The sequence below is a fragment of the Coregonus clupeaformis genome, chromosome 7 (genome assembly GCF_020615455.1).
Source record: "Coregonus clupeaformis isolate EN_2021a chromosome 7, ASM2061545v1, whole genome shotgun sequence".
Lineage (NCBI taxonomy): Eukaryota > Metazoa > Chordata > Actinopteri > Salmoniformes > Salmonidae > Coregonus > Coregonus clupeaformis.
Window position 1 is genome coordinate 16,505,994 of NC_059198.1, and position 27,256 is coordinate 16,533,249.

General features: G+C 43.7%; 1 protein-coding gene across 6 annotated transcripts in view; it reads left to right on the top strand.

Moving 5' to 3' along the window:
* The window catches only part of fam49bb (family with sequence similarity 49 member Bb), a 38,257-nt gene that overhangs the window by 837 nt on the left and 10,164 nt on the right, over positions 1-27,256 (top strand). The window contains exons 1-5 of one of the 6 annotated variants that reach the window (XM_041881209.2): positions 6,725-6,961; positions 13,941-14,163; positions 14,467-14,558; positions 26,542-26,624; positions 26,935-27,056. In XM_041881209.2, coding sequence (XP_041737143.1) covers positions 26,552-26,624; positions 26,935-27,056 — 195 coding nt within the window. In that variant the 5' untranslated portion in view covers positions 6,725-6,961; positions 13,941-14,163; positions 14,467-14,558; positions 26,542-26,551. Of the gene's footprint in view, positions 1-6,722; positions 6,962-13,940; positions 14,164-14,466; positions 14,559-26,541; positions 26,625-26,934; positions 27,057-27,256 lie in introns of those variants that run through there. The other 5 variants (XM_041881208.2, XM_041881210.2, XM_041881211.2 and 2 more) reach the window with 5 other exon arrangements.

A 27,256-nucleotide genomic window follows, 5' to 3' on the forward strand; every position in this document is an offset into this window, starting at 1 on the left:
AAATCTGCTGTACAAATCTCACACGCTTAATCTCAATGCTCTGTAGGCTATAGAGTCACATGACTTATAATAGCCTACTTTTCCAAAACATAATACAAATCTGAGATGTAGCCTACAGAGACCAATAATGGAGTGTTATTACAAGTTACCAGCACAACTCAACAACCATATTCCTTTCACTTATGACTGGCACTGTGACCTATAGAGTAGTGTAAAGATGTTTGAGGTGACAGTGCTTAGATTAGGGACATGTGGTTGGCAGTACCACTCATTGTTTCAGAGAGGTACACTGTGGTCCATCATATGACTGTTACCTCCATGGCTCATCAGAGGGTAAACAGGCTTTGCCAGCATGGAGCTTGTATGGGGCAAACATACGACTACTTGTCCACTGTAGGAACAGATGCTGTAAATAAAGTCTCTCTCACTGTGCTTATTTGTTTCATATACAGTGGGGAGAACAAGTATTTGATACACTGCCGATTTTGCAGGTTTTCCTACTTACAAAGCATGTAGAGGTCTGTAATTTTTATCATAGGTACACTTCCACTGTGAGAGACGGAATCTAAAACAAAAATCCAGAAAATCACATTGTATGATTTTTAAGTAATTCATTTGCATTTTATTGCATGACATAAGTATTTGATACATCAGAAAAGCAGAACTTAATATTTGGTACAGAAACCTTTGTTTGCAATTACAGAGATCATACGTTTCCTGTAGGTCTTGACCAGGTTTACACACACTGCAGCAGGGATTTTGGCCCACTCCTCCATACAGACCTTCTCCAGATCCTTCAGGTTTCGGGGCTGTCGCTGGGCAATACAGACTTTCAGCTCCCTCCAAAGATTTTCTATTGGGTTCAGGTCTGGAGACTGGCTAGGCCACTCCAGGACCTTGAGATGCTTCTTACGGAGCCACTCCTTAGTTGCCCTGGCTGTGTGTTTGGGGTTGTTGTCATGCTGGAAGACCCAGCCACGACCCATCTTCAATGCTCTTACTGAGGGAAGGAGGTTGTTGGCCAAGATCTCGCGATACATGGCCCCATCCATCCTCCCCTCAATACGGTGCAGTTGTCCTGCCTCCTTTGCAGAAAAGCATCCCCAAAGAATTATGTTTCCACCTCCATGCTTCACGGTTGGGATGGTGTTCTTGGGGTTGTACTCATCCTTCTTCTTCCTCCAAACACGGCGAGTGGAGTTTAGACCAAAAAGCTATATTTTTGTCTCATCAGACCACATGACCTTCTCCCATTCCTCCTCTGGATCATCCAGATGGTCATTGGCAAACTTCAGACGGGCCAGGACATGCGCTGGCTTGAGCAGGGGGACCTTGCGTGCGCTGCAGGATTTTTAATCCATGACGGCGTAGTGTGTTACTAATGGTTTTCTTTGAGACTGTGGTCCCAGCTCTCTTCAGGTCATTGACCAGGTCCTGCCGTGTAGTTCTGGGCTGATCCCTCACCTTCCTCATGATCATTGATGCCCCACGAGGTATGATCTTGCATGGTGCCCCAGACTGAGGGTGATTGACCGTCATCTTGAACTTCTTCCATTTTCTAATAATTGCGCCAACAGTTGTTGCCTTCTCACCAAGCTGCTTGCCTATTGTCCTGTAGCCCATCCCAGCCTTGTGCAGGTCTACAATTTTATCCCTGATGTCCTTACACAGCTCTCTGGTCTTGGCCATTGTGGAGAGGTTGGAGTCTGTTTGTTTGAGTGTGTGGACAGGTGTCTTTTATACAGGTAATGAGTTCAAACAGGTGCAGTTAATACAGGTAATGAGTGGAGAACAGGAGGGCTTCTTAAAGAAAAACTAATAAGTATTTGGTCACCTACAAACAAGCAAGATTTCTGGCTCTCACAGACCTGTAACTTCTTCTTTAAGAGGCTCCTCTGTCCTCCACTCGTTACCTGTATTAATGGCACCTGTTTGAACACCTGTCCACAACCTCAAACAGTCACACTCCAAACTCCACTATGGCCAAGACCAAAGAGCAGTCAAAGGACACCAGAAACTAAATTGTAGACATGCACCAGGCTGGGAAGACTGAATCTGCAATAGGTAAGCAGCTTGGTTTGAAGAAATCAACTGTGGGAGCAATTATTAGGAAATGGAAGACATACAAGACCACTGATAATCTCCCTCGATCTGGGGCTCCACGCAAGATCTCACCCCGTGGGGTCAAAATGATCACAAGAACGGTGAGCAAAAATCCCAGAACCACACGGGGGGACCTAGTGAATGACCTGCAGAGAGCTGGGACCAAAGTAACAAAGCCTACCATCAGTAACACACTACGCCGCCAGGGACTCAAATCCTGCAGTGCCAGACGTGTCCCCCTGCTTAAGCCAGTACATGTCCAGGCCTGTCTGAAGTTTGCTAGAGTGCATTTGGATGATCCAGAAGAGGATTGGGAGAATGTCATATGGTCAGACTCGTCGTGTTTGGAGGACAAAGAATGCTGAGTTGCATCCAAAGAACACCATACCTACTGTGAAGCATGGGGGTGGAAACATCATGCTTTGGGGCTGTTTTTCTGCAAAGGGACCAGGACGACTGATCCGTGTAAAGGAAAGAATGAATGGGGCATTCTATCGTGAGATTTTGAGTGAAAACCTCCTTCCATCAGCAAGGGCATTGAAGATGAAACGTGGCTGGGTCTTTCAGCATGACAATGATCCCAAACACACCACCCGGGCAACGAAGGAGTGGCTTCGTATGAAGCATTTCAAGGTCCTGGAGTGGCCTAGCCAGTCTCCAGATCTCAACCCCATAGAAAATCTTTGGAGGGAGTTGAAAGTCCGTGTTGCTCAGCGACAGCCCCAAAACATCACTGCTCTAGAGGAGATCTGCATGTAGGAATGGGCCAAAATACCAGCAACAGTGTGTGAAAACCTTGTGAAGACTTACAGAAAACGTTTGACCTGTGTCATTGCCAACAAAGGGTATATAACAAAGTATTGAGAAACTTTTGTTATTGACCAAATACTTATTTTCCACCATAATTTGCAAATAAATTCATTAAAAATCCTACAATGTGATTTTCTGGATTTTTGTTTTAGATTCCGTCTCTCACAGTTGTAGTGTACCTATGATAAAAATTACAGACCTCTACATGCTTTGTAAGTAGGAAAACCTGCAAAATCAGCAGTGTATCAAATACTTGTTCTCCCCACTCTATATGTACCGTATGTGGTTGTCAGCCATGTAAGGATCACTGTCGCAAGATAAATATAGGCTAACTGTAATTTTACTTTAATCTTCAGGAAGTTGAATCTAAAGTTACAAAGTGGGAGTTTTTTCTTCCGTGTGGGAGCATCAAGATCATTACAAGTTGAAGTGCTCGATACGGGTCTGATGGTGTATGTCCTGGCATCTACAGTACCAGTCAAAAGTTTGGACACACCTACTCATTCAAGGGTTTCTCTTTATTTTTACTATTTTCTACATTGTAGAATAATAGTGAAGACATCAAAACTATGGAATAACACATGGAAGTAGTAACCAAAACAAATCAAAATATATTTTATATTTGAGATTCTTCAAATAGCCACCCTTTCCTTGATGACAGCTTTGCACACTCTTGGCATTCTCTCAACCAGCTTCCCCTGGAATGCTTTTCCAACAGTCTTGAAGGAGTTCCCACATATGCTTAGCACTTGTTGGCTGCTTTTCCTCCACTCTGCTTTCCGACACATCCCAAACCATCTTAATTGGGTTGAGGTTGGGTGATTGTGGAGGCCAGGTCATCTGATGCAGCACTCCATCACTCTCCTTCTTGGTAAAATAGCCCTTACACAGCCTGCAGGTGTGTTGGGTCATTGTCCTGTTGAAAAACAAATGATAGTCCCACTAAGCCCAAACCAGATGGGATGGCGTATCGCTGCAGAATGCTGTGGTAGCCATGCTGGTTAACTGTGTCTTGAATTCTAAATAAATCAGAGTGATTGTGACCAGCAAAACACCACCACACCACCTCCTCCATGCTTTACGGTGGGAACTACACATGCGGAGATCATCTATTCACGCACACGCGGCTCATAAAGACACGGTGGTTGGAACCAATAATCTCCAATTTGGACTCCAGACCAAAGGTCAAATTTCCACCGGTCAAATGTCCATTGCTCATGTTTCTTGGCCCAAGCAGGTCTCTTCTTCTTATTGGTGTCCTTTAGTAGTGGTTTCTTTGCAGCAATTCGACCATGAAGGCCTGCTGCCAATGACTGGAACGAACTGCAAAAATCTCTGAAGCTGGAGACTTATCTCCCTCACTAACTTTAAGCATCAGTTGTCAGAGCAGCTTACTGATCACTGCACCTGTACACAGCCATTCTGAAATTAGCCCACCCAACTACCTCATCCCCATATTGTTATTTATTTTGCTAATTTGCACCCCAGTATCTCTATTTGCACATCATCTTTTGCACATCTGTCATTCCAGTGTTAATACGAATTTGTAACTATTTTCCACTATGGCCTATTTATTGCCTTACCTCCATAACTTACTACATTCGCACACACTGTATATATATTTTCTGTTGTATTTTTGACTTTATGTTTTGTTTACCCCATATGTAACTCTGTGTTATTGTTTTTATCGCACTGCTTTGCTTTATCTTGGCCAGGTACAGCTGTAAATGAGAACTTGTTCTCAACTGGCTTACCTGGTTAAATAAAGGTGATTAAAAAAAATTGAAAAGAAATTATTCACACTGTCCCCTCTGAACAGTTGATGTTGAGATGTGTCTGTGACTTGAACTCTGTGAAGCATTTATTTGGGCTGCAATTTCTGAGGCTGGTAACTCTAATGAACTTATCCTCTGCAGCAGAGGTAACTCTGGGCCTTCCATTCCTGTGGCGGCCCTCATGAGAGCCAGTTTCATCATAGCGCTTGATGGTTTTTGCGACTGCACTTGAAGAAACTTTCAAAGTTATTGAAATGTTCCATATTGACTGACCTTCGTGTCTTAAAGTAATGATGGACTGTAATTTCTCTTTGCTTATTTGAGCTGTTCTTCTCATAATATGGACTTGGTCTTTTACCAAATAGGGCTATCTTCTGTATACCCCCCCTGCCTTGTCACAACACAACTGATTGGCTCAAACGCATTAAGAAGGAAAGAAATTCCACAAATTAACTTTTAAGAAGGCACACCTGTTATTTTAAATGCCTTCCAGGTGACTACCTCGTGAAGCTGGTTGAGAGAATGCCAAGAGTGTGCAAAGCTGTCATCAAGGCAAAGGGTGGCTATTTGAAGAATCTCAAAAATAAAATATATTTTGATTGAACACCTTTTTGGTTATTACATGATTCCATATGTGTTATTTCATAGTTTTGATGTCTTCACTATTATTCTACAATGTAAAAAAAATTAAAATAAAGAAATACCCTTGAATGAGTAGGTGTGTCCAAACTTTTGACCGGTAGTGTGTGTATATACACTGGCCAGCCATTGCAAGCATTTGCATCTGAGAGAGTGGATGTCCACTTACAATACACTGGGGTAGAGGTGGTGAGGAAAGCTGTAATGTCTAATTTCCATTGACAGAGATCTGTAAGACAGGCTACTTATACCAGTAGCTGTTCCTGCTGATTTGCATTCAAACCAAAAGGAGGAAGCAAGGTCTTCAGCTGGGGTGTGCTTTGAGGTGATTTTTTAAAGATATGTAGACAGACTTCCTTTGTCACTTCCAAAACTACAGATAACAACATAAATGTGGCTTGGTGATAAGGACGCTGGAGAAGATAATAAGAAGATCAGTATCCATCTGCATCTGATCTATGAGATAAACCGATAAACAGCCTACAGGTTTTATGAGACAAAACATCATTCATTTTCGCTTTCCACTCTTTTCAAAATGCAGGTACAATAAACTGGTGCATGCCCCAACCATGAGAAATGGGCCATTTGAATTAGTCATTATCACATAACTGTAATTTTAATGGGTCGTTAACCTAGAGAAAGATCATTTTAGATTAATCCCATAAAACCAGTGCAGCCAGGCCAGATAGTTCAGTAACAACGATGAGTATTTCTGCTGCCTGTTCTCACTGCTCAGAACCTGGTTGGGTTTGTCTCCTTTATGTGAAATCACCATGAAAGCCTCTCTTCAGTGGTAGCTCAGTTGAGTTGACCCAGTAAATTCTCTCAAATGAATCTCAATCTACTCATCCTGTATAGCACGATGACTCATAAAGGACTGCATTGCGTTTCAGTTTAGTCTTGATCAATTCTGGAGCAGAATTTTAGAAGATACACATACTCTACATGCTTTGTATTCCCAGTATAGGTTAATTCATTAATTATTTGTTTATCTGACAAATACATTTATTACATTATAATAACTCAACAATATACAATATGTCATCCTAATAAACATAACCTTCCTAACTGAGTGACAGTTCTTTCTTACATTTAGATTTACATGCACATATCTTTATTACTGTAGGCTACTGTTAACAGGCTCTGTCGTAGCCGGCCGTGACCGGGAGACCCATGGGGCGGCGCACAATTGGCCCAGCGTCGTCCAGGGTAGGGGAGGGAATGGCTTGCAGGGTTGTGGGTTTGTTTCCCACGGGGGGGCAGAATGAAAAAAAATAAAACATTAAAAAAAATAATGTATGCACTCACTAACTGTAAGTCGCTCTGGATAAGAGCGTCTGCTAAATGACTAAAATGTAAATGTAATGTTGTTCAGTGCATTTTTATTAACATCTGTAGGCTACTTTGACGTCAGCGTGGATTCGCAGGCTGTAAACCATTTTTCATCCCACTCCCATGAACACGCCCTGTATTACGAAGCGGCGGTGGACTCTGTATCCTGGTTGCTCTTGAGAGAGTAGCTTTCGTCCTGTGATTTACCAGTGAGACAAGACCATTCAATGAATTACCGGGAATAACTGTCCATCGCTATGTGATACACTGATCATTCTGTTTGCTAATCTCTGATCATAGTTGTAAGTATTGACAACGGATTGCATTGTTGTCCTTTTACTTTGTATCAGTTTCTTTACGGGAGACTGGCGAAGGCTGCGTGGTTGATGGAGGTGCTTGTGGTCCGTAGTAGCCTACATGTGCTTAGAAATACCGTGTTCATATCTTTCATTGCAACTGAAGTTACGCGAAATGTCACTGTACACATGTTGGATAGAATATGAATGACTGCTCGTGCGTCTGCGCTCATTGCCGCGCAACAATAGTAAAAAAAAATAACTGTCCTGTTATTGTGTCACTGCTCACACAAAAACTTTGTAGAGCAGTATTGCAATAATTTTAGTTGACTTGAACTGACTCACTTATAGGGTTCTTGTTCCAACCGACGGTGGGACTGCATACATAGAACGAATCTATGTTGAATTTCACCTATGAAGTAAACCGATTAGGAATGCTAATCTAGTTCTGTACCACCAAGCAACCTTTCTTTGAGTTTTCACTGTGTTCATCTCTTTTTCTGCTGGATACTCACAATCATCAATTCAAAATCAATAGGCAGTCTACAAATATGTTGATATCATAACATTTATGTTGTGTGTTGCATGGCCTGTGGAAGCATTGTATCCACTCACTTCAATGATCAGTGATTACCTCAAGGAAGGGATGTATTTTAAAGGTATTTGAATAGAGCTGGTTGTTGAGTGCAGTGGGTCCTCTTACTTTTTGTCGGACACGTTCTGTCTTGTTATTGTTGGCTCTGCTGTCAAACAGACCTAAAACACATAAAAGAACATGTTGTTATTTTAGGAATGTGTGCCCAAAGTCGACTCAAGTCTAGTGCATTTCTCTTATACTTGCTTTGTTTTTGTTTGGTCCTGTATGAATGCTCCAAATTCCTGACCCTCACATATTGACCAAGGAAGACAGGAATCTACTGGTGCTAGTCTAGGATCCAGCAGGTCTGTTCTTTGCACAAGGGCACAGGGCAACCAAAAAAGCCCTCCTGGCTGTGCTGAACCGTGGTCTCTCAGCTACACTGCATGTCTGTGCATGTCTACAAGCACCTTTTGTGAAGACATGACACTTTACTCATGCAGTGGAAAAAGTCAAGGTTAATCTATCTAGCATACCAAAAACAGCAGAAGCAAGGGTAACCTATTTTAAACTTATTTGCAAGGACAAAGGTATCTCTCGATTGAAACGTAGTAGGTATAGCCTATCTACAGGGACTTTTACATTTTAGTAATTTAGCAGACGCTCTTATCCAGAGCGACTTACAGTTAGTGAGTGCATACATTTTCATACTGGCCCCCCGTGGGAAATGAACCCACAACCCTGGCGTTGCAAGCGCCATGCTCTACCAACTGAGCTACAGGGGACATCATGTCTTAGGAAATATTGGTGTCACCAACCTTTGCTGTTGCTTCTGGGGCCTTTGCGCCCTGCCTTGAAAACCAACCTGGACTCAGGGGTAGACATAACATAGTAAATGTAAATATGTTAGCTAAAATAGCTAAAATGCAAAGTAGCTAAAAAAGTAGTAAGTAGTTGTAAAAGTTGCTAATTAGCTAAAATGCTAATGTTGTCCATGATGAGATTCGAACATGCATCCTTTGGGTTGCTAGACGTTCGCGTTAACCTTTTGTCTTATATAACCATACCAAACATAACATATACTAATTTGAGTGTTCCGGATTTACATTTACTATGTTACAGCTAGTCTATGAGACCAGGTTGTGAAAACATATCTGACGGAAGTGCTGTGGTGTTAGCTCGGCCTTCTCTGGTGAGCAGATTTAAAACATGCGTTGGAAGGCGCCTTTGTTGTTTGACTCTTGCTCTGTGCTGTAAAACATCAAAGAAGGATGATGTTGAAATTGTGTAGGCAGGGCCTATAGTTGTTGTGGGGTGTATATTGCCGGGGGTAGTTAAAAGGGAAATGTGTAGGCCTACGTTTTGTATGTTATTCCTCTGATGTGTCTGTGTATGAGTCAGTGTATGTGCCAGCTCTGGGAGATGCTGACTGGTTCTGTGAAGCATTCCTCTTAACTTTCTCACTTCCCAAACCCTTTCATGCCACTGATCAGAGAGGGATAGATAATGTACCCTCATCCTCTCTTGGGTAGGATGCCTGACTATCCATATGGACCTCAAATATCCTAACTGAAATGTAACCAATCATTCTTGGTTTGAGGAGAACATCTTCTCTCCTTACATGTCAATGGGTTGTGTGATGGCACTGTATTATAGGAAGGTTATGAACACCACCTAACTCTTTCAGCAGATTCTTCATCATTAGCATTCCAGTACCTGATCCAGTTATCAGTCCCTCTCTTGTATGTGGTGTGTATCTTTAGCATGGACATGGAAACATGCAAAATGGCCTTTGCATACAGACACTCAACATTGGGCTATAAATAACCTGGCCTCTCCTAAAGATAAAGGGTTGAGGACAGAGTATCCTGATCTTCCTGGCGAACGGGTGTATTCATTAGTGCTCACCGTAGCGAAACATTTTGCAATGGAAAGTGTTTTACAACGTAAACAAAAGTTTGTTATTGGACAAGTTCAGCTAGTCCCTCCTCGTTTCGGTCCATTTGCTTCCATTAGGTTCCAAGTGAATACAACCCTGCATCATTCACGCACGTGCACACACCACCACTACCTCCTCCTCCTGTCTTCTGAAGGTTAAGCTGAATCCCATACATACATTTGATGGGATGTTATCATGGGCTGTTAAGCCAGGCATGCTAGCCTTCTGTCCCCCGCCCACGTGTCAGTGGACACCATAGAGCGGGGATGCTACACCACAGATGGCACATCAGCGGGGGAGAAATTCATCTTTCACACCTCCCTGTTGCCACAGCGCCCCCGCACCAAATCTCCATCCTACAGCACATAATGCTGGAGCCATCCTATAGAAAGTAGGGTTTTGATGTCAGCCTAAGCAGTGAATTACCCCTGCATACTGCTGTTTGCAGAATATTTTAATTGACCCCCTATCAAAGCCTGAAAGCAGCTGCCTCTCCCTTTGAAGCAATTTGTAATTATGCCCTCCGACTGTGAAATAGAGATGACACACGGTGTGATTCCACCAGTTGCATTCTCTTCCTTATTTTCAGTCGCTCGGCTACATGACAGCTCAATCGTGTTCTCAACTTCATTCTTTACTGTGGTAGAGTATAGTGATAGCCCTCTACATTTTGAAAAGGTAATCAGCTTTGCTTGGGTGGGATCTGTCAGAGATTGGTACATTTTAATAGTGCAGTCGGAAAGTATTCAGGCCCCTTGACTTTTTCCACATTTTGTTACGTTACAGCCTTATTCTAAAATGGATGTAATTGTTTTTATTCACCCTCTTCAGTCTACACTCAATACCCCATAATGACAAAGCAAAAAAGATGCGAACAAAAAATACCTGAAATATCACATTTACACAGGTATTCAGACCCTTTACTCAGTACTTTGTTGAAGCACTTCTTGGGTTTGAGGCTACAAGCTTGGCACGCCTGTATTTGGGGAGTTTCTCCCATTCTTCTCTGCAGATCCTCTCAAGTTCTGTCAGGTTGGATGGGGAGTGTCGCTGCACAGCTATTTTCAGTTCTCTCCAGAGATGTTCGATCAGGTTCAAGTCCGGGCTCTGGCTGGGACACTCAAGGACATTCAGAGACTTGTCCCGAAGCCACTCCTGCGTTGTCTTGGCTGTGTGCTTAGGGTCGTTGTCCTGTTGGAAGCTGAACATTCGCCCCAGTCTGAGGTCCTGAGCGCTCTTGAGCAGGTTTTCATCAACGATCTCTCTGTACTTTGCTCCGTTCAACTTTCCCTCGATCCTGACTAGTCTCCCAGTCCCTGCCGCTGAAAAACATCCCCACAGCATGATGCTGCCACCATGTTTCACCGTAGGGATGGTGCCAGGTTTCCTCCAGATGTGACGCTTGGCATTCAGGCCAAAGAGTTCAATCTTGGTTTCATCAGACCAGATAATCTTGTTTCTCATGGTCTGAGAGTCCTTTAGGTGCCTTTTGGCAAACTCCAAGCGGGCTGTCATGTGCCTTTTACTGAGGAGTGGCCACTCTACCATAAAGGCCTGATTGGTGGAGTGCTCCAGAGATGGTTGTCCTTCTGTAAGGTTCTCCCATCTCCACAGAGGAACTCTGTGTTTTTTTCACTGTCATGGAAAGAGTGCATGGTATTTTCAGTAATCAACTTGGGCTAATCTAGATTTCCATCAATGCAGGTTTTCATTGCCTGCCTGGCGCTTGTTATGCGAATGGAGATGACTGAGGCTGCCTCAGAGCTACAATTCTTCTCCACAGTGCCTAATTTGTTTTGACATATATTGTTGGAGTGTCACGTCCATGCATACAGATCTGCCTCAGTTTTTGTCGAGAAAAATCGATGCCAGAGTTAGACCTTAGTTGAGATGAGCTGTGTTTTTTTCCCTAGGGGCTTATGTAACCGGCTCTACTTTGAATATGATCATCCACACCCCCTCAGCTCTAAGCCCTATCTCAGTCACAGTGAGGAACTGGAAGCTGTTGCCACGGTAACACACGTTTTAATTGAATATATCCAACGTGTAAAACAACACCAGCTAATTGGATAAATTGTGTCCCTCGCTTCATAGCTAGCTAGCCTTTTTACTACTCTGACAAACGTCTCACTTTTGGCTCATGAGTGAATCATTCTTATTCAGCACGACACGATGAGGGAGAGGGGAGCTGCGACTGCTTTTCCTCTAAAATGCAACGTTGCTTTGTGTCTCGTAATTACTATGTTCAAATTAGCATTGGGATCATCACACAAACCTAATATTATTGGAAAGTCATGTTCCCAACTGACCCTGGATATGCGGACCATGCAAATCATCATGCGTTGACTCCACATGAGGTGCTATTGATTTGAATGATGGCCTGCTTCATAGTGACAGCACATTGTAGTTTCCAACATGTGTTGCCCCACATATTGACCTCTCTGTGTAGTAGAATAAATGGAAACATGTTTGTTGACAGTCCATTATTATCAAAGACTCAAAAGTTCTGTTTTTACACTACAAATTTTCTTTTGTTTCTCTCCACTTAAATAGCCTGTGCATTTATGATGATCATCTCTGTTTTTTCGGTACCATAATTGCGATAAAAAATCCTGACATGCAATGGGTCAATCAATGTTTCTTTCACATGCGTCAAGCACTGACCCTAGGGTGTATCAATAAATCAAAGTTGGGACCGAGAGACTGATAAACAGCTTCTATCGCAAGGCCATCAGACTGTTAAATAGCCATCACTAGCACATTAGAGGCTGCTGCTGCCTATTGAAATCACTGGCCACTTTAAGAAATGGAACACTAGTCACTTTAATAATGTTTACGTATCTTGCATTACTCATCTCATATGTATATACTATATTCTATACTATTCTACTGTATCTTAGTCCATGCCGCTCTGTCATTGCTCATCCATATATGTATATAATAATAATAATAATATGCCATTTAGCAGACGCTTTTATCCAAAGCGACTTACAGTCATGTGTGCATACATATTTACGTATATATATTCTTAATTACATTCCTTACTTAGGTTTGTGTGTATTGGGTATATGTTGTGAAATTGTTAGATATTACTTGTTAGATATTACTGCACTGTCGGAGCTAGAAGCGCAAGCATTTCGCTACACCCGCAATAACATCTGTTAAACATGTGTATGTGACAAATAAAATGTGATTTGATTTAAATACTTTTTCCAGATGCAGTGCAGCTACAACAGGCATAATATGAGACCCATTTACCAGGCCATTATCACAAACAATGTAATTTAGAAAATTAAGTCAACTACCGTCCTACAATCAGTGTCTAAATATAATCTATATTCAAACCGTTTGATTGTTCAGTTCTCTCAGGCTTGATTCTACCTATCATGTTATTACATATTAAGACCGATATAATAGCATAGAAACGACAGGTTGACCCAGCAGTCTCTTGGACAGCCTGTATCTTAGAATAGTGAATACAATCTACACCAAAGCTCTTATTCCACATCACATTGGTGGGGTTAAAGCTTAATACCTCTCCAGTGGTGTTGCTAAATGATGCGTAACTTATTCCATGATGCCCTGGCACCGACGTCCATTTTTATTTGATATACACCTAGAGCCACTTACTATGGAGATACTTCCCCTTTTAAAACCTATAGTGTATCATAAACAAATGATTATTACAGGGGTAATAAGGTTCTACAATTAAACGTAAAGGGCGATCTGAAAGGAAGTAGATATTTGATATCCCATAGCCACCAATGTATTACTATGTAGGCACTTTGAGCACAAAGTTCTTCAAGTTCTACGAATTGTGTGGATTTCAGCCATCTCAAAGCTTAGATATCTTTGTTGACAGTTTGTCTCCAGAGCTCACTCTCAGAGTGACTAGTTCTGTTGTTGTAGGCGAAAGTCAAAGAACTAGAAGTCCAATCACATTCAGGCATGACCACTGCTAGTCCATTATGGCAGGCCATTTGTTTGTAGCCTATTTGTATGCAGGCTGGTGGATAGTGGAATAGTACAGCGCCCCAGTCCTAATTGTCTCAGTCTACTGAACCTGCACTCAACCACACTCCGGAAAGGGCCAGGGAACTCGAGGGGAGTGTGGTTGTGGGTTATGTTAAAGTAACTTTTCAAATCCAAATGGTTTTAAAAGGAAAGATCAAGTTGAAGCACATCTTGCCATGAGGGTTCTCTTCACCAGTGATTCTCAAAGGGTGGGTCAGAAGTCTGGACCCAGTGCTGGGACTGGTCATTCTTGGGTCAGTTAGCTATAAAGCCTGGGTTGTGGTTATCAACATGGTTATGTCTATTTGGTGTGTCATGAAATTCAAAAGGCTTTATGTGGGTGACAATGCAAAAACAGTTTGTTGTGACCTCAAACTATTGGCTGATTTAATTGCAGTTAACACAAGTCTTGGTTGAACTAACATTAAGAATGTTCTGTCCGGGCCCTATTGTAGCCTAACAGGAGGAAGTGGACCAGGGAGTGCAGTGGAAAAGCTGAAGTACCCACTGAATGAGAGGAAGTGTTGCACAATAGGAAGTGGTGTGTGTCTGGCCGCTGTGCCTCCCAGTTTCTGTAAGACTGCTGCAACGTTGCCCTTCTCAAGAAACACAGTCTGCAAGAGAATCACGAAGGGCTGCACCTGTGACTGACTACTGTCCACAAATTCTCAACCTCTGGTAACATTGCATTCATGTGGCCTGGAGTGTTAAAAGTGTTCAGTAATCTATCGATAATCAAGGTCCTAGAGGTTGGAAATGTTTGTTGTGGCCAAGTGAAACTCTTAACCTCTTACATGATAATTGGACCAGAGAGGTAGACCAAGAGGAATATCGAATGTTGAATATTGTCCAGGTTAAGTTTTGTCGCAAAACTTGTTGTCAAAAAGAAGGAACAAGGGAATGAATTTATACAGACTTTGTTCATATCTGTTTTGGGAGGATGATTTGACTCACTCTGACTTAATTAGCCTTTGTTTTCAGAACCTGACCTCCGCTGGAGGACTGTAACTTTGGCCACACGCCAGGCTCGGCCTCCTTCCTCCTGACTGACACCTCCAGAGCTTCTTCTGCTGGTTAGTATTAACACAAAGTTGCCCCTATACGCTGATCTTGTGTCAGTTTTGCATTTCCCCCGCTAATGGTAGGTTAGGATTGGGGGAGGGGAAGCTAATCCTAGTTCTGTAAATAGGGGAAACTTCACCCCGGAGCTATCAACACCCACTGCTGTCATGTCCTGACTCATCTAACTTGAGGTTTCAACTGTAACACCACAGCATGCTATTCTGCTACAAGGCCATTATTGGATTCTTTATACCTCAAGTGGAAAATTACTTTGTGGAACTTCAGCTCTAGGACAAACATTGTTGTTTGAACTGTGGTCAGTCTTAAGCATAGTTTTTTTCTCTTCATTTTAAGTTCCTCTTGTGATTATTTTGAGCTAGAAGAACGCTTGCGTTTGACTTTTTCCCCGTCAGGGTCACAATGTGAATGCGGTTTGTGTAATGCTGGTACGGAAATGAAGTGCATTGTGGGCCATGGAATGGGTCAGAGTAATACGGGTGCCTCCACTTCCTGCTCTGTTCTCCAAGGCCGGTGGCAGTGCTGCTTATGTAACTAGGGTTCGTCACGGGGTCACTGGTGTTTGTCTGGCCTCACGGAAGTGAAGCTGGCAGCCAAGACAAAGTGTTGGAACGTGTTTTCGACTACAAACGAGCTTAGTCCAGTGGCTTAGGTCTTATTGTTTTTCTATCTGATTTAATAGTTAGTTTGGCCGGGTTTCTGTCTGAACATTTGTGATGGAACTGTTTATTTTTGTTATGCTAGTTTAGCCGATGTAAAATGGCTAGCTAGTTAGCTGTGCGCGCTAGTAGCGTTCAATCGGTGACGTGACCTGCTCTGAGACCTTGAATTAGTTGTTTGTGGAGTGACTGATAACAATGCTTTGTGGGTGACAGTTGTAAGTGTGTTCAGAGGGTCCTTAGTTCGAGCTCAGGTTGAGTCAAGGAAGAGGGACGGAAGCAACACTGTTACACTAGGTCCCTGACCCTCACACATTCAGTATTTTGCATTGTTATATCAAAGGTAAGGTGTTCTTCTGTGGAGGCTAATGTGTCTGTTGTGTCCTAGTGTGGCTGTATCCAGATGGAGGCTTTTACGGTGGTTTTCTGTAGCACTTCACCTACACAACAAGCCCTAACTACAACTAAGCCTAGAATCTTCCATTCTGGTACAGTCAGAATTAGAAATGGGTGACAATATCACTACCCTCTGCTATAGTTCCTGCTTGTGGGATTTCTTCCTCCCATGTTTATATTTTCCCTTCAGTCTCCTTGGAGACCGTTACCATGGCGTGGCAGCGGAGCTGTCAATCTTGGGCCTAATCATAGGTGTCAGAGCACTTGCTACATTACCTGCCCACCTGTCTCGAACCACAGCTTCCCACATGTCTGTCTGATACAGCTGGAGACAATCCAAGCCATCTAGGACTAAATAAGCCAATGCCATTTCATATGTTCTGTGTGGTATGTTTGGTTAAACATCAGTTTATGAAAGGTTTTACATTAAAACAGTAGCCTATCTCATATATCATGAGTATCATGCCATTTGTTAGTTGTTACAGCGTATTACTGCAATAATGGCTTGGCTAAAGCTACATTGGTGTCCCTGCGAGACTCAAATCCACCGGTTTAGCGGGAACGCTAATCTATTTTACCGAGCTCAGACTTCAGTGTGAGACTCTTTGACCAAGAGACAAAGTGGTGAGTTGTAACTACAGAGTGGAGATGATTGAGTGAATGCGGCACTCCTTTCACTGTGAACGCTGAGGTAAGATTAGCTTCTGTATGCCAGGGGAGGTGTGTACTGTAGTAAAGTAGCCTGAGGTAAAGCTTTTCACTGTAGCTCTGGTAAAAAAAATGCGGCAGTACTGCCACCAGCTGGTGATGGAGAAAATATTTATAAACCATAGACTATGGTATGATGGGTATCATACAGTGCCTAGTGAAAGTCTACCTGCCCCTTGCACAGTCTTCACATTTTGCTGCCTTAAAATTACTTTAAAAAATTGATTAAAATGTTTTCCTAGCGATATACACAACCTACTCCACATTTCCAAAGTGAAAGACAAATGTATATACATTTTTCCAAATGAATGCAAAATAAAACATGAAGATGTCTTGATTGTGTATGTCTTCACACCCCAGAGTTAACACTTGGTGGAAGCATCTTATGCACCCATTACAGCTGTGAATCCTTTTGAAAAGATTCTACCAACTTTTCACAACTCTTAGGGCAACATAGATTGTTTTTGTCAAAACAAGCAGATTTAAGTCAGGACTGAGACCGGACCATTTAGAAACACTGGAAAGCCGTCTTTGGCATAAGAAATTGTCTAATTGTCTGGCTGAAAAATAAAACTCTATCCCAGGGTTAGTTATTCAGACGACTGAGACAGGGTTTCCTCTTACTTTTTATCTGGACTTTGCTCCTTTCATATTTATTTCGATCCTGACAAACTCCCCAGTCCCTGCCGGTGGCAAGCATACCCATAACATGATGCTGCCGCCACAATACATGGAAATATAAAAGGATCAAGAACACTGCATTTACTCCACATTACTGGCCTTTGTTAAAAATAGATCTACCTCAAATCATCCATTCTGTTTGCAACAAGGCTGTTAAGTAATATTGCAAGACAACACAGCAAATAAATTAACATTTTGGCCTAAATTAAAAACTACAGGCTTGGGTCAAATCCAATACAACACGGAGTGAAACCCTCTGTATTGTCAAGTATTGTGGTGGCAGACCCGTGTTATGGGTGTGATTTTCACTGGAAGGGACTGGGGAGTTTGTCAGAATCAAAATAAGTATGAATGGAGAAAAGCCAAAGTAAAGAGTTAGAGGAAAACCTGCCTCAGTCTTATGAAAATCTAACCCTGGGATAGTTTTATTTTTCAGCCAGACAATTACACCATTTTTTATGCCAAAGACACACCAGAACGGCTTTCCAATAAGTGTTGTGTTCATGAGTGGTCCAGTCACAGTCCTGACTTAAATTTGCTTAAATCAGAGAAAAGGTTTGAATATTGCTGTACATCAATGACTCCCAACCAAATTTACAGAGCTTGAGCAATTTTGACAAAAACAATGGATAAATATTGCCCTAACAGTTGTGCAAAGTTAGTAGAATTTTATTTAAAATGATTCACAGCTGTATTGGCTGTCAAAGGTGCTTCCACCAAGTATTAACTCTGGGGTGTGAAGACATATTGGTCGTTCCATGAAAAGGGTCCCTTTGATATTTTAAGTAGACATTTTGCACAAATATTGCATTTTAAAAGCCTGTTATATTAAATGAAGTGCCCTTTTCATATAGACCACATGGAAAATTCAATAAATCAGATTTTTTATATGAATAAAGACTCACTAAAGTGCCAAAATGTAATTAACAAGTCACTTAACCCCAACATTTCTCCAAGGTTTCACCATCATTGTAAAGCCCTAGTTATGTTGTTGCTTTTACAAAGTCATTTCTGAAGATTATTATTTATTTCATGTGATTTAGTGATTCATTTTAAGGAAGAAAAAAAACCACCTATAGTGAAACTAGTCCTTTTAAAATGTTTTTTTTTCAAAACAAACATTGAACATCTGGGCTCGGTCTTTCTCTGCTCTCTCTCTTGCTCTCTCTCTGTTTCTCTGCTCTGCTCTCTCGCTCTCTCTCTCTGCTCTCTCTCTTGCTCTCTCTCTCTTTCTCTGCTCTCTCTCTTGCTCTCTCTCTGTTTCTCTGCTCTGCTCTGCTCTCTTGCTCGCTCTCTCTGCTCTGCTCTCTCTGGGCTCTGTCTTTCTCTGCTCTCTCTCTTGCTCTCTATCTCGGTCTCACTTCTGTTTATCTTGCAGACATCTGTCTGTCCTATAGGGCAGGTCATATGCACATGGAAAATTCAATAAATCAGATTTTTTATATGAATAAAGACTCACTAAAGTGCATATGCAGGCCATAGTAATTACAGTATCACAGTCTGTAATAGTGACAATTGCAAATGTATACTATATACTGTATGTGGACACCCCTTCAAATTAGTGGATTTGGCTATTTCAGCCACACCCAGTTGCTTACTGGTGTATAAAACGGTTAGTCGGTAGCTTCATGAAATGGGTTTCCATGAACGAGCAGCCGCACACAAGCCTAAAATCCCCATGCGCAATGCCAGGCGTCGGCTGGAGTGGTATAAAGCTCACCACCATTGGACTCTGGAGCAGTGGAAACGCGTTCTCTGGAGTGATGAATCACGCTTCTCCATCTGGCAGTCCGACGGACTAATCTAGGTTTGGTGGATGCCAGGAGAACGCTACCTGCCCCAATGCATAGTGCCAACTGTAAAGTTTGGTAGAGGAGGAATAATGGTCTGGGGCTGTTTTTCATGGTTTGGGCTAGGTCCCTTAGTTCCAGTGAAGGGAAATCTTAACGATACAGCATACAATGACATTCTAGATGATTCTGTGCTTCCAACTTTGTGGCAACAGTTTGGGGAAGGCCCTTTCCTGTTTCAGCATGACAATGCCCCCGTGCATAAAGCGAGGTCCATACAGAAATGGTTTGTCGAGATTGTTGTGGAAGAACTTGACTGGCCTGCACAGAGCCCTGACCTCAACCCCACTGAACATCTTTGGGATGAATTGGTACGCTGACTGCGACCCAGGCCTAATCACCCAACATCAGTGCCCAACCTCACTAATGCTCTTGTGGCTGAATGGATGCAAGTCCCTGCAGCAATGTTCCAACATCTAGTGGAAAGCCTTCCCAGAAGAATGGAGTCTGTTATAGCTGCAAAGGGGGGACCAACTCCATATTAATACCCATGATTTTGGAATGAGATGTTCCACAAGCTGGTGCCCACATACTTTTGGTCATGTAGTGCATCTTCTATTACCCTGTAGATTTCAAAATAGACACATGGTGGCGCTCTAACCCAATTATTTGACACTAGCCCCTCTTAGCCCTTGATGCAGTGCAAGACAAGATGTTTTCTAATGTGAGGAGTTACTGCAGTGTTTGTGATCCCAGGTGGTATCCCTATGTTAGAGGATAGGTAGCAGCAAGTAGCCCAGGCTGCATGACAACATTTAGAACACTGTCCTCTCCACGGCTTGGAGACCCAACTAGGTTGGTAGAGCATGGAACTTGCAACGCCAGGCTTGTGGGTTCAATTCCCTCTGGGGCCACCCATATAAAAAATGTATGCATGCACTACTGTAAATCACTTTGGATAAAAGTGTCTGCTTAATGGCATATTTTATTAAACAAACAGGTTATGCTAATTAATCCAAAGTGGTTTGAGTAATAACTGACTCCACATTATACATGTCAATGCTATGGTAAGATTTGCACATCAATGTCAGGGTTGATGCATGTGCTATTATGATTTTGGGATGTTTTGATTGGAGACAAACATGTGGGAAATAAAGACAGTTGTTAAATATCTCAATCAATGTCCTTCATCTTAGTTTGCAGTGGTACCTGAAGGATGTGTAGCTGAAGTTGGCATGTGTATCACTACCAGCATGGTTCGGAGTTTGGGAGTGGTCGCTCTCCCTCCGCAACGTCTTCTATGTTCTACTGTCCATCACCTCCAGAGGGCGCTCAATGCATTCTGCATAGATACAGGCACGTCTGTACCAAGAACCATCATCTCCCCAAACCTCAGCAAGCTCCACTGTGCCCCACCCTTAATCCTGTGAGGGTTCTTCTCAAAATACCAACACACATACTGATCTGTGTTACTTAAATGTGCAGAGTACTCTATGTGCTTTTCATTTATCTAAAATGTCAAACACTGTCTCTCAGAAATGCTGATAGGCCTACATTCTGCCGCCTATAAAGTGTGATTTGAAGGATGCTGTGTAGCGTCCATGACTCCGATACAGTCAAAAGGTAATTGATGTGATGATGGTTTGGGGCTGTTTGCAGTGACTGGGGCTGGAGTTGGAGAGCTGCCTGGAGAGGAGGAGGTGTGACCTATGACATGCAGCCTGTGCCCCACTTCACCCCCACCCCTCACTAACTACCACCCCACAGGCAGGAGTTGGAGGATTTGGGGCTGTGGGGAAGTGTTGCTCTCTGCCCCATTACACCCCATTTGTAGCTGTCTGCATGGAGGTCACCAGGTCAGCCCTTATCCACAGCACTGCAGTGATCCAGAGGTTGCTTTGTCGACTTTTGAATTAATAGTATAGCCATTGCGTCTTGAAGAATAGACCTATAACTGTTTACCGAAAAAGTGCCGGGGTGACCTTTGTAGTTGTTTGAATCCCAGATTGCTCATTTACATGTTTATTACATAAACATTTGATAATTAGGTCTATTACATGATGTCAAGTGTAAAGTAGTCTACAATTTTTAGATAATCCTTTGGGACAGTAGCCTAACACACACACACACACACACACAGTGTGTGCTTGATGAGGAAATATGTATTGATGAAAAAGTGTTTGTTTCAAAAGCCCTGTGTATGTATATGTATGTGTGTGTGTGTGTGTGTGTGTGTAGCCTAGCCTACTGTAGTTGTTTCCATGGTTTCTGGCTTTGATCAGGTGCAGTTCATAGAGGAGGGCTTAGCTGAAGCTCCTGGTTTCATCTCCCTCTCTCTCTGTGATTTCTGCTGCTTTGGTTGCTCTTTGGATTTCAAAGGTTTATTTTTATCTCAAAATATGCCATTTTTTTGATGAATTGTAGTGCCTCAATCTGTGTTGAATTGTAAAAGTAGTAGGCTACATTGTGATGCAAAGCAGGAGAAAAACATGACTGCAGTTATCCTCCTCAATCAGCAAGGTGCTAGAGATGCGGTGGAATTGTTATGGTGAGATGTAGCCTAATATTGCATGATGATGATGCTGACTGAGTGGCATTAGCTGTCAGTCATGATATCTACTGTGGTTGTTATGGTTTGATCTCTGTGTATTTGACTTGTTTGAAGGTTTGTTTTTATTTTGCCAGTTAAATCTGGTTGGGGCACTTTTTATGGTGTTTACTGCAATATAGCACACGGAGGGGTGTGGCTACGGGTGTAATCAAGTTCAAACCATAAACAAACAAACTGCATGCCCCCTGCCCAGGGCCCCCCACCCTCCCTCACCTCACCATGTGCCCCAGTAAGCTCCCAGAGTCAGCTGGGTGGGGTTGACTCCCTGGGGAGGGTATGGGGGCTGGGGCAATGCGTGCCAGCCCCATTTGGGAAGTTCTTCCCCCTTTTCTGCCTGTCCGATCGGGCTAGCGTCAGCGAGCTCCGGCGGGTCCGGGCCTGGCTGACTGGGCTAATGCGATGTGGCGTGTCACCCGGAGAATCTAGGTCAAGTTTTAAGCTGCCTCTCTCTGCTCTGCTCCCACTACTGCAGCACTCTGACTGATGCTCCGCCATTCCTCCCGAAAATACACACCCACATGCACATATTACACATATTATAGACACAGTCCTACATCCGTATCTAAATACACATTCAAATCATTTCTATCAAATATGTACGTATACATTTTTACACACGTACACAAACACACAACTCTCTCCCCATCCCCCCTCGAAGCCCCAGGCGAGCGCTCAGCCTCTCCACGGCATTGCCCACGTGATGCGGCGGGCTGTCTGAGTCTGTGGCGGGAGGGGATGGAAGAAGGGAGGGCGTTGTTTTTCCCGCTGGCTGGGCATCACTGCCGTAGTAAGACTGGGTTGGCACGTGGACCCTCATGCTGCTGCAGAGAGAGAGCAGCGTAGTAGTAGTGGAATATCAGCACTATCCTCCATTACCCTGCAGCCCTGAGCTGTTTTTATAGGACGCCACTGCAGACCCGGAGCCTCCAGCCCAGGACTGTTTTGATGGGTTTCCACGGAGGGGGTATGGTGGTGTGTGTGTGTGTGTGTGACTCTGGGAGTGCCATCCCGGGGTCACCACGTTCAATGGGCGTGGCACTAAATATTGGGATCTTCTTCAGTACTGATGCTGCTGAGGTCTCATCACTCATGTTGGTTTTGTTATTCCTCCACAATGTCATTATCATAGGCTGTGCCAGTCCACTCACATTTTTACATTGAAATAATCAAAACAATTTAGAATTGACAGCAATTTGGAAAAATACAAGTCGCAATTTGCTTAGTGAAATTGTGCAGTTAGTTCAGTGAGCGGGATAGTGCTGGGTGCTGGAAAAAAATTCCTTCACTGCTTGTTCACCAGATCCCCTCGCTCCCCTCCTAATCCTCTGTTTTTGGCGCATTACCTCTGTACCATCTGTATTAATATATTCATGTGCGTTCAGGTCTTACTACTGTACCGTCTCCTCTCCCGGAGCTCGTGTCTGATTGGCTACCCACTTGTTTTCAATGGTACCAGCTTTTTGGGATTCCATGGATACAGCGCATGGTTGGGCAAAGCGGCTCAGCCAATGGGAGAGTGTCGTTGAGCTCGCGGTTGTGAAGCAGTGCCCCCTAGCCCTAGACGAACCCCCCTCCCCTTCCTCTCTGAGGGCACGCGATCGCCCAGTGGGGGGGTCCAAAACAAAAACAACTCCATCCTGTCCTCTGTCCACGGGGTCGGGGCTCCCACTAACATATCAGAACCTCCAATACCAAGGGAGGGGCTCAAAACCACTCCCCTCCTGTCTCTTATCTTGCATTCCTCTACTCTAAACACTTCCAATGCTCTAATCCACTTCACACACCCATTATTTAAAGCAATTGATCATTACCACCAACCATTTACCATAACCATTTACCATTTATCACTGGAACATACACACTTATCATTTCTAATGGACCAGTAGATGTATGAGATATATATATATATATATAGGCTTTTTGGTTACCATTAATAGGTTTAGCTTTTCATTTGGTTTCAATGTGAACCTGGGGTCTGTAATTCAACGTTCACCAAAATAAATTCTGCTGGCGCGGGAAAAAAACTGGAAAACTGTCCTCATTTCAACTCTCATTAGGTTTTACGTAAGCTGGAGGATCCTCTCTTGGACTTTGAAATGCGAAGCCGAAGCCACCGCAAATCCCCAGTCCTTAAAATGACCTCATTGCAGACTGAGGGATGGCGCTGTGGGCCTTTGGTGCTGGCAGCGTTGGCAGTGCCCGTGTTTTGCTCTCTGAGCCTGATGGTGGCACCACGACCACGCCTCCTACTGCTCAGCTCAGTCACTCTGCCTCTCTGAAAGGGGGCAGTAGAGAACTAGGGGAAAGGCATAGGTAGCCAGGGCTCACTCACACTGTGCATGTAGGCTAGTAGGCCTATTCATTCAACAGCAGGGTGAGGTGACTGCACCCCTCCCCCTCAATCTGAGGAAAACCAGCGGGGTGATTCCTCCCTTCTCTTCCTCTCATCGCTCTGTTCGCTATGTGGCTACCACAGGTATCAGCTAGTATGAAGACAGCCAGTGAGTTTCCAATGAGGTGCCAGGGTGTAGCGCCACCATTCAGGTCTCGTTAGTGGAGAGTGTTAGGACGGGGCCGGGCATGGCAGGAGGCAGGTGGGCAGTGGGTCACATGGAAACAGGGTAAGTGTGCAGGGAGAGGGAGAGATTACTAGTGTAGACACAGGTAGAGGCAATGTGTCCTGGATGCCACCTTCAAATGATTAAACCAACATTTGCAGAAAATGGCTTTAAAAGGATAATTGTATTTATTCATCATTACTAATTCAACCACAAGAAGAGAACATTTGTTGGTTGTTACTAGCCTATAGCTTTATCTTGTCTCTAGACATCACTTTGTCACTTACCTTGCTTTCTGCACTCACTCATTCACAATCCCTTGTTGGCAAAGACTTTCGACTTGCCACTGAGTCCCACTCGGTCACCGAGTTCGTTTTAACCTGCCACCAGTAATCAGACTATTCACCCTGTCACCAAGGTTAAGTGTCTCAGCCATCTTCAGCCTGTCACAAAGGTGTCACCTGGCTGGCACCGGTCTACCTCACTCTGTCACTGTCACTACTAGCCAGCAGCAGCACTTGAATCTCCAAGACAAATTAACCTTCCCTCTACCCCTGATCCAATGCCATTTCCTAGGAGTCTTGACCTTTGTCTCTCAGCACAGTACAAACCGACCAGGTCTCTGTGCACTCCAGCAAGGTGTTGTCTTGACAGGCTGTCACTCCTGATTACATAACACACAGCTCCAGACGGCGAGACATTATGACCTACATCCCGCTGGCTGCCTGGCGTTTGGCTGTCTGTCTCAGCCTACGGCGGAAGAGGAGGTACAGGTGTAAAACTGCCTGTAGCATAGCCAAGTCATATAGACTATAGGAGCATTATTGTACAGTATTATGTCTCGTCTGACCACTCATAGGCCCGTATTCACAAAGCGTCTCAGAGTAAGAGTGCTGATCTAGGATCAGTTTTGCCTTTTGAATAATATAGTGAATAAGCTACTACTTAGCTACCAACCTGATCCCAGATCAGCACTCCTACTCTAAGAAGCTTTGTGAATACGGGCAACAGACTACAGTCATAGTAGGAGCACTCATAGACTACAGTCAAAATACTGTAGCAGCAATCAGACTTCTACAGCCCCTGAGTCTGGGCAGTGTGAATGCTCCAGTTTGTCTGATTCTCCAGAACTGTACATGTTTGTGTGCTCCTTATTTTCCCTATTTAATCTATTTCCTTAACATGGCTTTTTATGGAATGACTCAGTGCTGTGACAGACAGTCTAAATTGTACCTCAGGACTGGAAAGTGTTGTTGTACAGTAGCGCATACAGAATGTGTAGTCCTGTACCATACTCCTACTCACTGTCCTCAATATGAGTAATTGGCTAGGAATGAACTTTGACGACATGCTTTGGAATAAGCTCTAACTAATGTGTTCAGCCCTGTCAGTATTAAGAACATCCATAGGGATGTGTCTCTGTCTGTGTGCACACAACACGGGAGACTCTTACCCAACAGTGCCGACAGCAGTGGTTCCTTCTCCCACTGTTCCAACTAGATAAGAACTGTACAGCAGTGGTTTACCTCGGCTCGGTTTGGGGTTGGTTTTACTGTGTTTTCCAGGTACTGGGTGAATCTGTGGCCTTCATATTGACAGCAGAGAGCGAGAGAGAGAGGCTGGGGAAGGATAGGGGGCTTAGTTCTCACACTACTCCATCTGAGGTGAGATTATCTCCCCTCCCCACACGCCCCTCTGCCCTCCTTTTCCAGGAATCGACTGCCTCGCTTCTGGGAAATCTGACTGGTTGCAAACAACTAGAGATTACAATTCAGTGTTTTTGAAGCAATGTTTTTTTGTTGTTGAGTGATTGGAATATGTTTGCGTGAGTGCCTGTCTGTTTCCGTTTTCTTGCCAACCCTGTGTGGAATTGTTATACCAAATTGCCATGTTTTTGGCATGACAATGGGAACATGGAGCTGGCAAGAGAGCAGAAACAGACTGGCACTCAGGCTAGGAAAATGTACACCATGGGGGTTCATGTGAGATTCACAAACAGTGCAAAGTCCTAAATGTCTCACTTTTGTACTGGGAATCAGATCATGGTAAGACATCATGGTCATTTCCTATTGTAGAGACAGTCGTTGGTCGGGATTTAAACTCTGAACCCTGTTAGGTTCACATCTGAATTTATCCATGTGCATGTACAGTGTGTGTGGCCCTCTCTCCCTAAGGAACATAGAAGCTAATTTAACAGACAAGTTTGCATATAACGGCTGTTAGCAATCGCTAGATGTAAATGCTTATCAGGAGGGAATTGAGAAAAGCGGAGAAGTCACACTCGGTTGGACTTCTTCTCCGAGGCAGAGTGATTCCCCTGTATCGGATACTATTTTAGGAGGGGGGTGGGCTTTTTGGGGACATCTGGTGGGCCAGGGCTCGGCACAGGAAAACCACACAGGGTCTCAGAGGGCCCATCTGGAGGGTCTGGGCTACAGGGTTCGGGGCACTGGAGCACAGAGGAGGAACATGAAGGGCACCAGGGTTGTGTGCCCCCTCAATACCACAAGACTTAGCTACCAACACAATGAAGTTGAATCTTATTGTTGTGTTTTCTCTATTTGTCTCCGTAGGCATCGTAACATGGGGAACCTGCTAAAAGTTCTGACTTGCACAGATCTGGAACAAGAGCCAAATTTTTTCCTCGATTTTGAAAGTGAGTTTCATTACCATCTCGCTCTTCACACTTGAGCTTCCAATCTTACCTATTTTAGCTGTGGCTCTTCTTACCTCTCCTCACCTCCTTGTCTGTCTCTGTTCTGCCCAGAGGCTACAGAACCTAATCTATTTCCCATTTGCATCATCAGCTCTTCTGTTAGCTATGCTGTTGCCATTGGGGGTGTCTGGATTGGAAAAACAATCAGAATGGAGATGTAGGCCTGCAGACTAGAGCCTCTTCACCTCTATTTGTAGACTCCCTCCCAGACATAGAAAAACCCACTTGACTGTCTTCCTGTGTCCACTAGATGCCCAGCCCACGGACGCAGAACGAGAGGTGTGGGAGCAGGTGGACCTGGTGCTGAAGGACGCACGGGGAATCCTGGACGAACTGCAAGCATACAAGGGAGCTGGTCAGGAGATTAGAGAGGTACAGGATTTTGGGAGAAGGGCCCGTTTTCTCAAAGTATCTCAGATTAGCAGAGTGCTGATCTAGGATCAGGTCCCCCCTGTCCAAGTAATCTTATTCATTATGTTCTAAAACAGAACCTAGATGAGCCCTCCTACTCTTTATGAATACGGGCCCACGTCAGGAGATCAGAGGTACAAGACCCAAAAGGACTCTTAAAC